The 15996-nt window shown below is 39.5% G+C and overlaps 1 protein-coding gene across 1 annotated transcript in view; it reads right to left on the bottom strand.

Annotated features, from left to right (window-relative positions):
* Nucleotides 1-15996, bottom strand: part of LOC103366544 (SRY-box transcription factor 6) — a 107768-nt gene that overhangs the window by 59180 nt on the left and 32592 nt on the right. Inside the window, exons 3-4 of the mRNA XM_008294317.1 lie at nt 9414-9633; nt 6398-6608 (exon numbers count right to left, since the gene is read on the bottom strand). Of these exons, the coding sequence (XP_008292539.1) occupies nt 6398-6608; nt 9414-9632 (430 nt within the window). The 5' untranslated portion in view covers nt 9633. The remainder of the gene's footprint in view (nt 1-6397; nt 6609-9413; nt 9634-15996) is intronic.

Genomic DNA, 15996 nt, shown 5'->3' with positions numbered 1-15996 from the left:
CAGCTAATGTTTTATTCCAGGTAGAATGTCACTGAACATTCACAGTGCAGGTGTTGCCTCTGAATACACAGAGGTATGCTAGTCCAGGATACACATGGTTGCACATCACTCCCAACCCGCCAAGCAGGCAGACCCCCTCCACAAGAGAACATACGTTCCACAGCTTGAGTGGCGGTAACAGCAGAGATGTTGAAACAGGCTTTCAGCAGTGAGACAGAACAAAGCGAAGCCTGGCAGAATATCTCTATTGTCAATGAGAAACAGGGTTAGAGGAAGGCTTGGCCCCGCTCTGACCTCCTCTTCCAGCTGGGGAAGCTATTATATGGGTGATTGGGTGCCCAGCTCTGGCCTGGCCCTAACTCAAGACACAGTGCAGACTCCTGCAAACTGGACAACAGAGGTTTAAACACACAGAACAAGGCTCATAAAACAGTAGCTGCACGAGGAGCTGCAAGGGGTCACAGGATAGTGAAAATGTGAAAAATACAGTCTCTCAACTGCAGGACTGTTTCTTTTATTCTGTGTATATCTGTATACAGATTACACCTCGCATGTAGTTTACAGTGTAGTGTCTTTTTAGATATGGTTGAGACACTATGGCTCTGATGTTATGTATCTTTGAGTGTACAAGGTTTCAAAGCTCCTACAAACTTTGTTTTAAGATTTTGACACTTTAAGAACTTAGTTGATCTACTTCATCTGGACTGTTTGGGCGTAGTTTCATTAGATTAAATTAACAGTAGCCCCTAAATTGTCCTCCCATCCTGATTTTCAATATTGTTAAATTCTCTGTATCACCATGTTTTAAGCAGGCTCCTTCATTTCATACAAGCGACGAAATGATCAAAACTGCATGCTTTTATTATTCCACATATTTACAGGAAAGCTGAAACAGGACATGGTGGCAGGAGAAAAAAAATGCAGTGAAGCTCAGAGTAACCATGATAAAAATGGAATGTTTTAAACTTAACACTTAATTATGAGTTATTACGAGTTCATGTTTCCACAAAAATGAGTAAATCAAGACAGTCATGATGACTTATGAAAAGAAAGCTGGGTTTGTTGGATCCTAGAAATGCATCATCATGTTACCACTAATGCCAGATTGGAAGTTGTGCTTTTGCCCATTTCCATATGGTGGGAGGGGCAGCTGCTGGCGTTCACAAATGTGAAACTGTATCATCGGTCTGGGTTTTTATGAATACCTAATGTGTGCCTTGAGGAATCGACTAAATCTGTTGTTTGTCTGTTTTAAATTAGATGTCTTTAGCAGATAAACAATAATAATATGGACTTTCTGCTTTATGGAGTGGATAAAATGCATTTTTATGAAATGATGGTGTACAAATTTCTCAGAGTGAAGCCTATTTAGGCTGACGAGTGACTGTCAAACAGCGTCTGACTGCTTGTGAACACTGTGAATGTTCACTGATCATGAAAAAAACATGAGTGAGCAACGTCCCTTCCGATCTATGAAGCTGTATACTGTCTGACTTGAAGCCTCGTTCTATTCAGTCACTCTGCATGCTTTCATCTCGGAGAAGAAAAAGCAGATATGTTATTTTTACATCAGCTTCAGACTAAAGTCCAGTTTTGTTGAACTCATAAATTAGTCACACAGGTGTCTGTTTTATAAGCACTCTGCAGCCGTACAGCGTCGCGGTAATTGAGCCTGATCTCATTTGCAAATGAAACACATGAATTGTACAGTAATTCATACAGGCTCGGGTGTAAGCAGGGATTAGAGTGATGTTAAGTGTTTGCCAGGCGCCAGAGCTGCGCTAGGCACATTAGATGGCTGACTAAGTTGGCATGAAGGCGCTTTTGCCCGTGCCAGGCCCCTTTAACAGCAGGTCGGCCCCCAGGAGGTTCAACAATACAGATAATCATAATTCACTCATTAAAACTGAGGGAGCTTGATTGCACTCTTCACTGGATTTAATGTCCAGTAATGTTGGGCAGCTTCCCAGAATGGTTTGGATTGGCATTCACTTAAACGTGTCTACTTCTGACTGTTTTTTGTTTTTTTTTCTTCCCTTTTTGCATTGAGGGCTCAAGGAGAGAAGGCGAATTCAGATTAATGTTTGCTAATGAGGCCCCTATCAGTGTTGAGAGAGAGTTATTGTTTGGGTAATTTCTCTGTTTATTCCAGGCTTCTTATTTCCCATCCTCTCTATCTTTTATTTTTAGCTACAAAATGGAGGATGGAGGAGCATTTCCATTCAACAGCATGTCTGGGCCCCACATTTTTTTTTTTTTCTGATGTTCCCTCATCCTGGCCTTGAACATTTATTCAGCAACGAGCCTACCAGTCTAAGTGCTAAGTGCTTTAACAGTATTGAGAAAGCCTTTTGTATGCAGTAAGCCTTTTTATCTAAACCTTCACACAACACCGGCGCAATTCAACATAAATGCAAAATTGTCAAGAAAACGTCAGACCTTCACCCTCTTGGCTCGTGTGTTGTGAAAGTCCAGGCGAAAAGGACGTATTTTCAGCAACCAGCTGTGTGGTAATACAGCTACCTGACACAGTCTTAAAGAGTTCTTCATAAAGCTTTTAAAAGCTGAGGCTGCAGTTGCGTGAAAAAAAAAAAAAAAAAATCTCCCACACTGCAAAGCGAGGCCATGTCTATTCATTAGAACTGTCACAGGCACTTAGGGCTCCTCTGAGTAGCAGACTGCTAACAGCGTGGCGACAGGGGGTGAGCGCAGCGCGAAGGCTAACAACGACATCATCCACACTTTAGCTCCGGGCTACAGTGCACAGAGGGGTCAGCCATGTTAGTCTTAGTGAGCGCTCAGTGGTTAATAGGGTCTGTTCCATTTGATCATACAGCCAATCTAACCTGGGAGAGCTCAGCTGACAGAGCCCTTTGCAGCGGGAGGCGGAGGACAAGGCAAGGGACGGCATTGTTCAGGCTTTAATGTGCTTGACATTTGAGTGCCGATGATCAAATCTGTCAGACTGCAAGAGGATTCTAAACAAACTACATTTTAAATGTCAGTCTAAGTGAACACATGGCACTGAAGTATCAGAAAAAAAGGACTGGAACAAATGCGGAATAAACCTGTGCAGCTCTCTGATGTGCAGCATTTGAATTGCAAAATTATCTCTAGTCTGTGCCACACCAGGACTCATTATACAGACCTATCTACCAGGATGGCCTTGCACTCCTGTGTGTATTACATTCTTTTAAAAAAAGTTGTTTTGTTTTTTTTTTTTTTAATTTAAAATGCTTCAGCTAAAGACTTTAGAAGTATTTGCCTTTACCTGTAACACACAATAAAGCTTTAACTTAGAACATAAGCGAGGTTGCCTGTTGGAGAGGGATTCCAAAAAGCTGTGGTATAAGTAATTTGAAAGGCTCCTGAAGGTGAAGGATAGAAACAAGAGGAACAGCCTCCCATCAGGTGAGGTGAAAGAAAAAATGGAAAAAAGACAATAATACAGTGAAGGTGACAAAGACTCAGCTAAATGAAGAAGCAGACAAATTGACAAAAGAGAAAAAAGGAAAAGGGTGTGAGGCTCACTTATCTATTGATCACCTCATTTCATTTTGAATAAGCTCATTAAGAAAAAAAAAAAAGAAAAAGAAAAAAGTACCTGTCAATCTCCATATGTGGAGTTACATTAGGCTCTAAATGAAAAGCATTACCACAGCACTGCATGAAAGACATTTTTACAATGCGTCTTCAAGGATCACAGCAATTCACATGAACGTTTACAAGGCCCAGAAACAGAATTACCATTCGTGCCAGCACCGTATGTTTATATTGCACATAAACTGTTTATATTGCACATGTTTATCTCGTTTGTTTTTGTCTAAGTGTTTGCAACGTGATCAATGCCACTTGTTAGTCCCCGGGGATGGCAGCTCTGCTAATTAGCAAAGGAAGAGCAAATTCAATACCTGGCTATGTTTTAGTTTCTTTTTTCCCCAGAGGGGAGTAACAATGTGCAGCAAATCATCACATGGACATTGGATGAATATTTCAGAGGAAATTAATAAAAAAAATATTTTGGCATGGAATGTTGTGTTATGTATCTGTTACATTATATGTATAACAGTGATATAATAAATATTATAAATATTAATATTTAGAAAAATACATGTATTTATTATTTATTTTAATTTTGCTTAGCAATGTTTTGACTTTAAAGCTCGAAGCTCGAGACCTCATTAATGAAAGAACATGGAAATAATTCCGATTTTCTGAATCTGAATCACGCATCTGCAAAACTCTTTATGTTCTCATTATGTACAAAATCCCTTTTGCAACTTCAGATAACTGTTTAAATGAACCCTATGTTTTTCAGAGCAAAAGGAAAACAACAGCAGTGGAAAAGGTTACAACTGAATATATGCACACTCTCTAAAACCAGTCAAGAATCATTTGATCACACATGATATCAAGAAGAGTAACCATGTTGTTTACAATATAACATGCTTTGCTCATCCAATTATAAAGTATTAAATGTTCCTGGTCCAGTAAGAGATGTGAAAACATTTACAGTTAATAAAAATAATTTGTTCACATTTACTGAAATGGATTATTAAGTCTCTTGAGTGTTTCTGCTGCACATGGAAAACATGCAGAAAACAAGTAATATCAGTTAAGAAAACTCCAGAACTAATTAAAAATGAGCAATTTTGTTATAAGCAAGGCCGGGTCTGGTTGTATTTGGATTATACTGTACATGTGTTGGGAGGAAGAAATGTTTTTTTTAAAAAAAGCACACACTTAAAGCTGTCCCCGAGCACTTCCTTCCACTCATGTCCCCTTTGATTTGACAGGAAGATGTCACAACACTTTTGAACACACACACACACACACACTCACACACAAGTGTTCTTCCTTTCAAACCAGTTTCCGTGGTGCAGATAAGAGGCAGAGCTACCTATCTTTCAACTAAAGACACTGCACTCGGTATTACGCCTCTGGCTGTCCTATTCTGGCCCACTTTACTGTATCAATAACAAAGTAAAACCTCTAAATGAGAGAGATCAAGCACTCCTCTGATATCATCACGATTACTATGTGCACATAATAGTAAAGAGGGATGTTAGATGGTTTTAGATCTGGCTTGCTTTGGGTGGGAAGGAGCAAGCTGAGGCATGCTGGGAGACTCCAGCGCTTTCCTGTGTTAGTCGTGTAGATCAGAGGAGCACAGGAGAAAGGGAAACCTGTGTTTTCACTGATTGATATTGTGATCTAACAAGCGAGGGATCTGTCAGTTGTAATTTTAGATGTTCAAAGATCCCCTGGAGAGGATGTGTTCAGAAAGAGAAAACAAAATAGCCAGGCAAGGTTGTTCTCGCTTTATGTGTGAGAGAAGAGAAAATGAGCAACAGCATCATGTCTATCAAATGTGAGGGAATAAACTGATCTAATAAAAGCCCTTCACTCCCTTTCTGTTCACAGCAATCCTGTCACTGTGTCGCAAAATCAGCAATCTGCCACGGGATTAAATATTTATGAAAGGTGTTTAAAGCCAAAATCTGTAAGGATGTATCCTTTTTTGCTAAAATGCCTTTATCTCTTGGTTTTCTTATTGTCTACTGTAGACACGAAGGCCAGCACATGACTTGCGCTCAAGCTCTGGCTGACAATCGAAAACAAAGTTTAAACTTGAACATTTGTTGTACAAAGAATGGTCATACTATAAGCTACATCCATTGAATTATTTTAAAATTAGTCATGTCAAACATTACTTGCAACATGGTATTTTTGCTAGTTTCAACATCAGTTCAATAATAGATTTCTGCTGTAAAACTTCTATTTGTTTATATTTTCAGACTGCTCTGCCATCATTTTATCTCTACAATAGACAATAGTTTGACTGGAAAATCAACAACACTTAAATGACCACAGGTTGCTTTCTCATTTTGCATCAGAACATAAATGTAGAATATGCAAAAATACCTATTTGAATTAACAGTTTGTGATTTCCTGCCCTGAGGGAAACAATATGGATCAAATTAGAAGCGATTTAACTTCTCACATCGGCATCATGATGATATTTAACCAGAGATTACCACTATGCAGTGAAAATCTTGCCTAATTTTCACAATTTGCCAGCTTAAAAATAAGTAGACCAAAGGATTGTATGATTCTCAATGGGTTTTTACCATTTTTCTAACCATTACAAGTTAATAAAATTCTCTTAAAGGCCTTCCAATAAAGCCAAAAATGTATGATTATTCAACCAAAGCAGAGTTGTTTTACTGATGTCTTGTAAAGTTATCTTCCTCTAAACATCTTCACTTGGTACGTGGAATAGTGGCTGCACAGATCTGAAGGTAAGATTAGACACGGCTGAAAAGTAATGATTACGCCCCACGTTCCCTGCTGAAATTACAGATACACACTCACACACAGCGATCTGAAGACTCACCGTCTTGTTCTGTCTTGGTCAGCTCCACAAGCTTCTTCTGTTTCAGTGTGTCCACCACATCTGCCAGGCTGCCTTTGCGGCGCTCTGGTGTCCCGAAGGCGAGGCTGATCATGGGCTCCCCACGATCCCTGGAGCACTCCTCTGGCTTGGGTGGAGAGGTAGAGTTAGTCCGGTAGGAGTAAAGCGAGCAGCCTTTACTGCTTTCATTGTCCTGGGAAGAAGCAGCAAATGAGAGTTTGAAGTTACAAGCAGAAGAAAATACATCCCACAGTGCTTTACTGTGCATCCCCACAGTATTATTTTGGATTTAGCTGATGCTCACTTAGCTGTACTTAACCCTGGCATGGGCTGGCTGGTGTGACACGACAAATGTCAAGTTTAGGATTGCATTTTGCTACTGCCTTGAACGTGATGATTACAGTACTTGATCTATCTGTCAGCACAGCGCTGTAGTGTTGCTCCACTGCATGTCTTTGTACTGCTCGGGTCGCTGACGTGTGATACTACGACCCACTGAAAGATAAAAAAGCCTGACATATGTTTTTTTTTTTTTTTACTTGAAGGCACTAAAAGTATGTCACAACACTGCCTGGTATTTGTGGTCGAAATATTGATTGATGCACTAATTTGAATGCACTAAAGCATTATTTTTGTTTCTAAAAAGCTAGACTTATCTCTTTACTACACCTTGCAATGTACAGCTTTAAATGTTATCATTTTTGTTTCTAAACGATATGCACACAGAAGAAAATTTCATATATCAGGTGATGCTGACTGATATGCTTAAAAAATCCTATTGAGACCACAGCCTTTATATATGAAGCACAAGACATTTCTTTCGTTAGAATGTGGATGAATTCCTGTTTCATTGAAAGTGGCACGAAGCTGGAACTTAAGCCTTGTTCAGGCATGATAGCTATCTAATTGCTCTTTATACTTTCTGCTGTGTGACCAGAGTGTGTGTGTCCCTCTGCTGTTCGCTCTGCTGGGTTATGAGTTAAGCAAGAGGCACAAGGAGTCTATATTTACCAAGAAGATAAGCCCTTCAAGATGACCACATTGTCCCACACAACAGACACTTTAGCACAGGTGTTCTAACACCCGGGTTATTTCTGGATGCTTTCTCCGCCCCTTACAGAGTGGGGGGATCTCCAAGAACTTTAGGAGGCTTATGTTTCAAAGACAAGGGGCTTTGGCTAACAGCGGGATCTTAAGACGCCCTTGAAATGGCTCCAGGAGGCCCTGTTGTGCACTTTGTCTTTAAGCAGAAGATGCCTCTGTAATGAGGATTAGGAGATACTGTGTCACTCGTGGATTGTTCAGGTGTGTTCCTCAGGTCCGTACAAGGAGTTATACAAACAGAATGATGCGAGCAGAAGGTCTAATGGTCGGATCAAATTATAAACTAAAAGGTCACACAGTCACTCTCGGCAGCAGACAATGCATGTCCATGACTGCTCCTGTGAATCTGTAAATTGTCCTTGAGCAAGGCACTGAAATCTGAACTGGTCACCTACTGGATGTCACTCTGGATACAACAACATGATGCTTGAGTGTCAAAATTAAAAAATATCACAATAAGCACAGCAAAAGCTTGAGTAAATTTGTATATTTTCTCCAATTAAAAGTGTTACACTCTAAGGAGGATTATTTGTATAATAAGAAAAACATATTAAATATAATATAAAATATACAAATATTATTTGTATGTAAGAAAAATCACAAAATACATTATAAATAATATTTTATAATGTTTAAAACACACACACACACACACACACACACACACACACACACACACACACAAAAACTGTCTCTCCATTCTGGACAATGAACTCTAAACTTGTCCCAGTAAGTTTTGTGCAAATTTGTCCTCACTGGAGGCTGGAGACGGGATGAAGTGAAGCCCAGTATTGTTTCACCTTCTCTGCCCACCACGTGCTGCTGCATGTGTGTTGTATTGAAAGATATTTTGTGCAGTGTTACTGCTTTACCGTCTTGCTGTCCTAATGGGACCCAAATTTTCTTCTGTTTTAACCGTTGAACTTGGTTCACTTGGGTCAAAAAACTACCTTCCCCTTCTGCATACACTTGAAAGAATTCCCATGAGTCTCCAGGGATAGTCCATCAGGGACAATAGTCACCTTCACAAGTGCATATGATACAAGACCAAAACTATAAATATATTTAGAAAAAAACAGTAAAGAAAACACAGTGAAAAAGAAGAAAAGTTCAAGTATTCAGGAACATTTTTGCCTTGAGGCAACTTTGAACCCTGACCCTGGTGCTAAGTGAAGTTCGGTTCTCAAATATCTTTTTATGAATGCTTAATTGCGTTTAACATCCTTGTTATGTACTAAGAGTGGTTCAATAGCTCAGTTAAAAACTAAAAAATTATTTTTAAAAAGTTGAATAAATAGAATCATGCTTTAGTAATATCTGGTAATCAAAAATTCAAACTTTTCAAAAACAGATTTTTCTTATGTGGGAATGTTAAGTGTGTTCTACCACAACAATGATAGCAAAGGAAACTTCAGTCTCAGAACTTTCTCCTTTCCTCGGAGGCTGAAGTCAAACGCCTCGTCCTTTAGGGACCAACACAACCTGAAGCCAAGTAACTAACACACACACACAAACACATGAAAACAGGCTGTGGAGATGAGAAGAAGCAAGGGGTATAACTCTCCAGAGGACAACCCTCACTGGGCTGCCTACAGCACTGCCTGTAGCACACAGACCAGAAAGAACTGCTGGTGTGTGCACAGTGTGTGTTTGTGTATACATGCATTTAAGAATGTGTGCACTCAAGAGTGCACAATCATCATTATGCATGAGAATTTGCACACCCTGTGTACTCCAGGATGTATTTCATGAGTGTTTTATGAGTCGCATGCCCCAAGTGTGTACACTGTGTACACACACTAACCGCATTTGTTTTATAGATTTGAGTTATAGCAACATATCTCAAGATAAGATATGGTCAATTTCAGTGCTCTGTGCATAATTCACTTCTCACCATCACAGCAGGACCGACATTCTCCCACTCAGCATCCGTCGGTTTCTCTCTGATTGGCTGCAGTTCATCCGGGTGGGGTTGGTCATGCAAAGGGGGTGACACCGACTCCTTTGGGTCCTCTCGCTCGTCACAGGTCCAGGCTGCATTGTCCTGACCTATCACTTCCGCTTCCTCGGACGGTGGTTGAAAGGGAGGCGTTGCTCGCATGGAAGACATCATTCTGAAAGGGAAAAAGTAGAAGGTTTTAATTTTGGTGGCCTCAGTGGATTGCAGTCTTGTCAACCAAGTTGGACGCAAACTGAAGTGACACGTGAATAGCGATAAAAACTTGTGTTGCATCACATGATGATAACGTGAGAGATATCGATCATCAGAAACCAGACATGAAACCAAAACCTTCCTGGTACATTTGCTGTGGAACACTGCACACACTAAAATGCAACCAACAAAAAAAAGAAGAAAAAAAAATTCTATTCAGAAACTTTATTTTGAAGTGTGTAAAATTGTGCAGTTAAAATATTTCTCTACAAATTTAGAGCTAACACACTGTATCATTTGGTTCTGCATACGTGCTTTAATTCACTTCATCAAAGTACAGTTTTCATTAAATTTTTATTTTCTTTTACTTACTTAAAGGAAACGTACAGATTTACCCATTTGACACCATGCTTTACTACTTATCAATAGTTATTTTAATGGTCGATTACTTGTTATATTTACTGTATTTTAAGCTCTGTAATTCAGAAAAGCACATAAAAGTGTATTTACAATTTAAATTCCATCCCATTCCTCATGTCAGAAATATTTCTTGAACAACTTGAAGGAATTTTTTCAATCTTGGTACAAACATTTACTTGGATGAACTGTTGGATTTTTGTGGCCAGAGGTCAAAGGTCACGGTGCCTCTCAATGGTCACTGCTTTTTGATTTTAGCAGAAGAATTCTAACTATGACAAAAAATTTAAACAAATGTCTAACAGTATAAAATGAAGTGGTGACAGTTTATATTGAAGGTCAAAGGCCATCTTGTGACATAATAATGTTCTCTAATTACTCCGGCTGCTATTTAACACCATAACTCAGGGGCAGAAGGAGAGATGGTAACCATACTTCACATTTGTGCAGATTTTGAATTGGTGGCACTGATCTTGGGTGCCCACCTTGAACCAGTTTTGACTGTACAGATCTTTTGTGCTGTCATGGCTTCTCATACTTCAAAGTCTTTACCTCATATATTGACTACATAATATGAATGTGGACAGACATTGATTAAAATTGAAACTTGACTTCATGACAAATGTATAAAACCAAGAGGTTGAGAATTCTGGTTTTACTTACAATTCATTCAAATATAAAATATTATATCTGCAAGACTTCTGCAGGTTATGTGCACTGTTTGTACTGTTTGTACCATTCTTGACTATCTCAATTGTTGGAATTAAGAGTCATTGTAAATCAGGGGTGTTACCAGTCTAATACAACCAAAAAAATCTAGGTTGGTCTACTTTTAGTGTGTAAAATAATTATAGATTTCCTTTTTTTTGTCCACCACCGACTGCACATTGATGCCACAAAAAACTGTTGGAGATTTCAGAACCATGCATTTGAATAGATAATTCAAAGCCACAACTTTACTTAAAATGCTGAGACATAAATGCTGAAGATGTAATTACTGCTCACTCACACATAGCTAAGCAATTTTAAGTACATATCATATTTTTGGCATTTATGGACACACTCATTCAGAGCAACTTACACGCTTTCATGCTGAATGCTCCACACAAACACACACACACACACACACACACACACACGCACACAGGCTGAGGCACATGGGGATAATCTATTAATCTATTAAGCAGCATCAAGGCCTCTCATCACCTCAGAGCTGTTAAAGAAGCAGACGCTGTGCTGCTGAGTTTGAGTGGAAAACTCTCTTTTTTCTATTGCACGCCTCAAGCTGAGAGTGTCATTAGGCAAATACATCATTTCCTGTAATGACTTCCCTTTGTTACACAGTACTTATGAGGACATTCCCTGACCACATTTATTCTCTCAGTCGTTCTCTATGCTTGCTGTGTCTCAGCCCATAGACTGTAGTCCTAAATACTTATTTTATCTAAACACAAGCTCACTTTTCTGATCATATGCAAGCACCGTGCACACACAGATACACATACATAAACACACACAAATTCAAACAGTTCTATGGCAACAATCACAAATCCAAGGCAAATTGGTAGGTGATAACTCACAATATATACTCTAACAGAAAAGGCATCAGTGTAAGTGATTCTTAAAAACAGTGCCTCCCCCCTCCCCCCACACGCCACACACAGACACGCATTAGTAATACCTGGATCTCAACTTATGTGAAGCAAAACAGAATGCTACTTCAGCACTAGTGCTCAGTAAATCACAGCAGGCTGTCCATCTCTGAAATATGCAGCCTCCTGGGTGCCCTTAAACCTAAGTCTGACCCTCTGTCAAACGTCTAAAAGAAAAGAGCAGGGTTGCAGTCTGTGTGCGCAGGGAGGCAGAAGAAGGTGAGTAATAGCTCATTTACAGAGGGAGTTATTAAACACTACGGTAACAGATTCAAAGCAAATGTGAGCTAAACTGAGAGAGAAGACGTGCACACAGCATTATGTAAAAACTGAGAGAAGGAAGGAGTGGACAGAGAAGAAAAGTGCGTGCCAGCGTAGATCCAAACTGTGAGAAGTGTGTGGTGTGTAGCTGTGGAGAAAACTTGCCATTTTTGTTCCGTATGTACAGCGTATCTGGGTAATTTGTGATGCATCATGTGGAAAGAGTCGGATTCCCGTGTGGTTTCCACTGTTGTTCAGTCATTCCGAGGGTCATAATGTTCTGTGCACGTCGTCTTTTACTACCTCGGTAGGAATGCAGCTTCCAGTGACAGTGCAATGCAGGTTGAATTAGAGGAAGGTTGGACAGTGTCGTGGCATGAAAAGCAAGACTTACTCAACTCTGACCTGAAGATGCTGGACAGACATTAATAGTACACCATGGTAACTACATCACCTTCTTCTTTAGACTGAAAACAAACTGAACTGCTGTCTAATTCACTAACCTCATGGAAAAACATTCCAATATTTTATCTTATTCACATTCAATTTCTTTTTTTTTCTTTCTTTTTTCAGTGTTCCTCTATTTTCCTTGTTGCAGGGTTTCCAAACAAAGAAAGTTGAAAATCATTGAATTGCACATTATTTTGTCGGTGTAAATTGGTCTACATAAGAGAACCAGCTACATACTACAAGCTATAGTAAATATTTATGTAATACTAATTTATCAAATCCGTAAGTGCATGTGAAAGGGGACACTTATAGCGATGAACATACAAACTGGACAGCTCTACTGAACATTTTAGCATCTTTTAGTAACTTAACCACTTTGGTTTGGTCTCATCACTTTAATCTCTGCTATATCCACCTTAAACCCCCTATTGTATGTCACTTACCCAGCACAGGAGCCATGGCATGCAGTCAACTTAGCAATTACCTAGTGGTGAATATGCATAATACAAGGCTGAAGACCTGAGTATTTCTTTAAGGAGGTGGTGCAGAAAAAAAAACAGAGTTTGAAAGAGTTTCCAAAATCTATTAAAACCCTAATACCAAATCAATCAATCCCTAAGCCGAATGTAACTCTGAAAATCAAGGCAAGCTTTCTCAGACACCAAAGAGTTTTGGTGAAGTTTGGTTGCACAAGGTTTCCTTTGCTTTGTAGTGTTTTGAATCCTTCATTGTCATGTTTTTTTACAGCTTGCCTCCAATGCCATCCTTACTCCACCCATGGCCCGATTCGACTGATTGGAATTGCAGAAAGTTTCGGTCTGTGTTTTGAATTTCTCCAGTCCTTTGTATTTTTACACAGCGGTGTGAGTACATGAGGTTGTAAGACCCCAGACAACCAACAAACAAGAAGTCCCTAATCCGTGATCAACTGGTGCAATCCACACTGGAGCGATGAGAGAGCGAAGGGGAGCCGGGGAGGGAGAAAACAGAGGAGAGCCTATATTTAGCTGACAATATTGCTGGTGCTGTGTTTATGGGGGAGCTTAAGACTTGGTTTCTTGGAACTGGTGTCTCATATGGCCAGGAATGCCCAGCCCCTTAACTCACTGCCACTGATAGGGTTTCATCATGCAACAGGACGGGGGTTTGTTGGTAAGCAAGCCACGACGCCTTTTGTGATTGGTGGGAGCAGGAAAACAATATACTTCATCAGGAAAAGACTGACATTACTAAAGTTGAGATGATTCCATTGTTTAACTAACATGACAAATATTGAGCTCAACCAATTAATTGCTATGAACTGAGTTAGAAGCTGCTGTAGTTTTTCTGTATATGTGTGTGTCTTTTGTTAAAATTGTTGATCAATACCCACAGTGTAATACAAATGAAGAGTTAATTTGCAAAAACAGTTAACTCTTCACAAACCTTCAGAAAACCCACTTTTCCATCTACCTGAGACAATATCCCAAAAAAAACTAAAGTTATTTCTATTTTTGTCATGTCATTTCTACTGAGTCAAATCCACTCAACATCAGTTTGATATGATCTCAACCAAACAAAAAAAAATTCTGAAAATCTACAAAAATGAAGTTATCTGTTTTTGAAAATGAACTCTTCAAATGCAGTTGATTATTAAATTACTTCTTCAGCACCTTTACTACCTAGAACAGTTGCTCCCTTCAAAATGTTGTAAAAGGAAAAAAAGACTGTTGCCCACTTTTGAGGCAATGCAAAGAACTGATGATAAGAAAATGTATATCAGAATGTAAGAGAAAATCCACTTAAACCAGAATATTAGAAAAGTGTTTCACACCACTGCAGCTGGACATCAGTATTTCTGCAGAAAGACCTTTTAACTACACACTTTTAAGAACAAGGTTCCCTTTAAGTTGTAAAGAATGATACCACTGCACTAAAAAGACAAGCACTGTTTGAAAGGAAGCATTTATGTGTCCCAATTTCCAAAAAATGACAAGCATTTAGAAAATGTGTTGTTTTTTTTTGTCTGGCTGCAGCCCTTACGTGTGACAATATCAGCTCTTTTCCTACTGAGACATAAGATAAAATTGAGTGATTATAGCAGGAGAAACACACTTCTCCCAATGAGACCAACAAAAAAATGAGTTTGGCTACACTCAGACAGTCTGAGGAAACAGTAATGTGGCGATAATGTTACACTGATACCTGAAAAACAAATTCATTTTCACTCACATCGCTCTGAGGCTCTCCGAAAGCCTTTTCATATTGTCAGACATCTAGAAAAACATCAAATCTTTCCCCTGAAAGCAGTTCTCCTGTTTAAGATATTTCTTGGAAAGTGATACTGGTGAGATTGCCTGCTTGATAACTAAACAGTGCACTCACTGTTGAGTTAGGCGTTTTAATTTTTCATCCTCATGAGTTTTCTTATGAGCATGAAGTCAGGAAGATCAACTCACAACTATGGTTAACAGCCGGAGATAAAAAACCTAGGTTGAGTACACGTTTTAAGTTGTCAAAAATAATCACAATAAAGGTATGCTCTGCAATGTTACTTACTGTTCTCTTTGAGCATTTTGCTTTAAGTTCCCTTCCTTCCTTTGTTGCCTATGGAAATTCTTACGGCTTTTAGCTCAAAGACATACTCAACAAACAAAGTGCTGCTGGTGGACAGCTAGCTAAGTCCCCTTCTAAATCGCGGACAGTAACTTAGAATCCCTTTGTGAGTGGAAGAAAAACAAAAACCAGGGTCGGAATTTGGCAGGAAAGCGTTGTTCAGATCTGGCCTGGAACCTGGCGACTTGGCAGAAACAATCAGGCATTGTGGAGCGTGGACGGAGAGGGACCTGTGACAGATGAGAGAGGGAGAGAGAGGGCCCCCTCTTAGAAAAACAGTACACAAAGCGCCATTCACAACCCAGGTCCCTTCTGCCACTTGTGGAGCGAGAGAAGGGCTCCGACAAAGGCCTCCAACTCGACCAATTGGGTGTAAAATCTCCAGCCGTCCCAGCTGGATAGAACTGAGGAAGTGGGAAATACCAAAGAGAAAGAGAGACAGAGAATGAGAGGAGAGAGAAAAAACAGGAGGAGAAAGAAAATGAGGACTTTCCTTGGAATTGTTTGTCTTTTAGACAGTCCCAACAAGAAAATAAAGGGAAAAAGAGCAAACTGAAGGTTTAAATAGAAACACAGAGGTCCTCTCTGTTGGCAAGAAGAAAAATGTAGCAGCACAAGGAAATCCCTGAGAAAGATGTCATTATCAGCGACATGCTCTCAGTAGCATCCAGCATTTTGTAGATCGGTCCATTGATCCTTTGTGTTATAGTAACACTGAACTGACTGGTTTCTCTACGACAAAGTTTACCGCTATATTTACGGGTTAAAGCAAAGTAGATACGCACCCTTTATGTTGCCTTTGTGGATTTTACGTGGGTCCTCTGGTTTCCAACAAGACATAAATAAATTATGATTCTAAATTGGCTATAGGTGAGAGTAAGTGTGAGTGGTTGTAGCTTGAGACCTGTCCAGGGTGTTCCACATCTCGTCCAACTTTACAGGAATAAGCA

This window comes from Stegastes partitus, unplaced genomic scaffold (genome assembly GCF_000690725.1).
Source record: "Stegastes partitus isolate 25-593 unplaced genomic scaffold, Stegastes_partitus-1.0.2 Scaffold21, whole genome shotgun sequence".
NCBI lineage: Eukaryota > Metazoa > Chordata > Actinopteri > Pomacentridae > Stegastes > Stegastes partitus.
The sequence above is the reverse complement of the archived record's forward strand: the minus strand, read 5'-3'. Positions and strand labels throughout refer to the sequence as shown.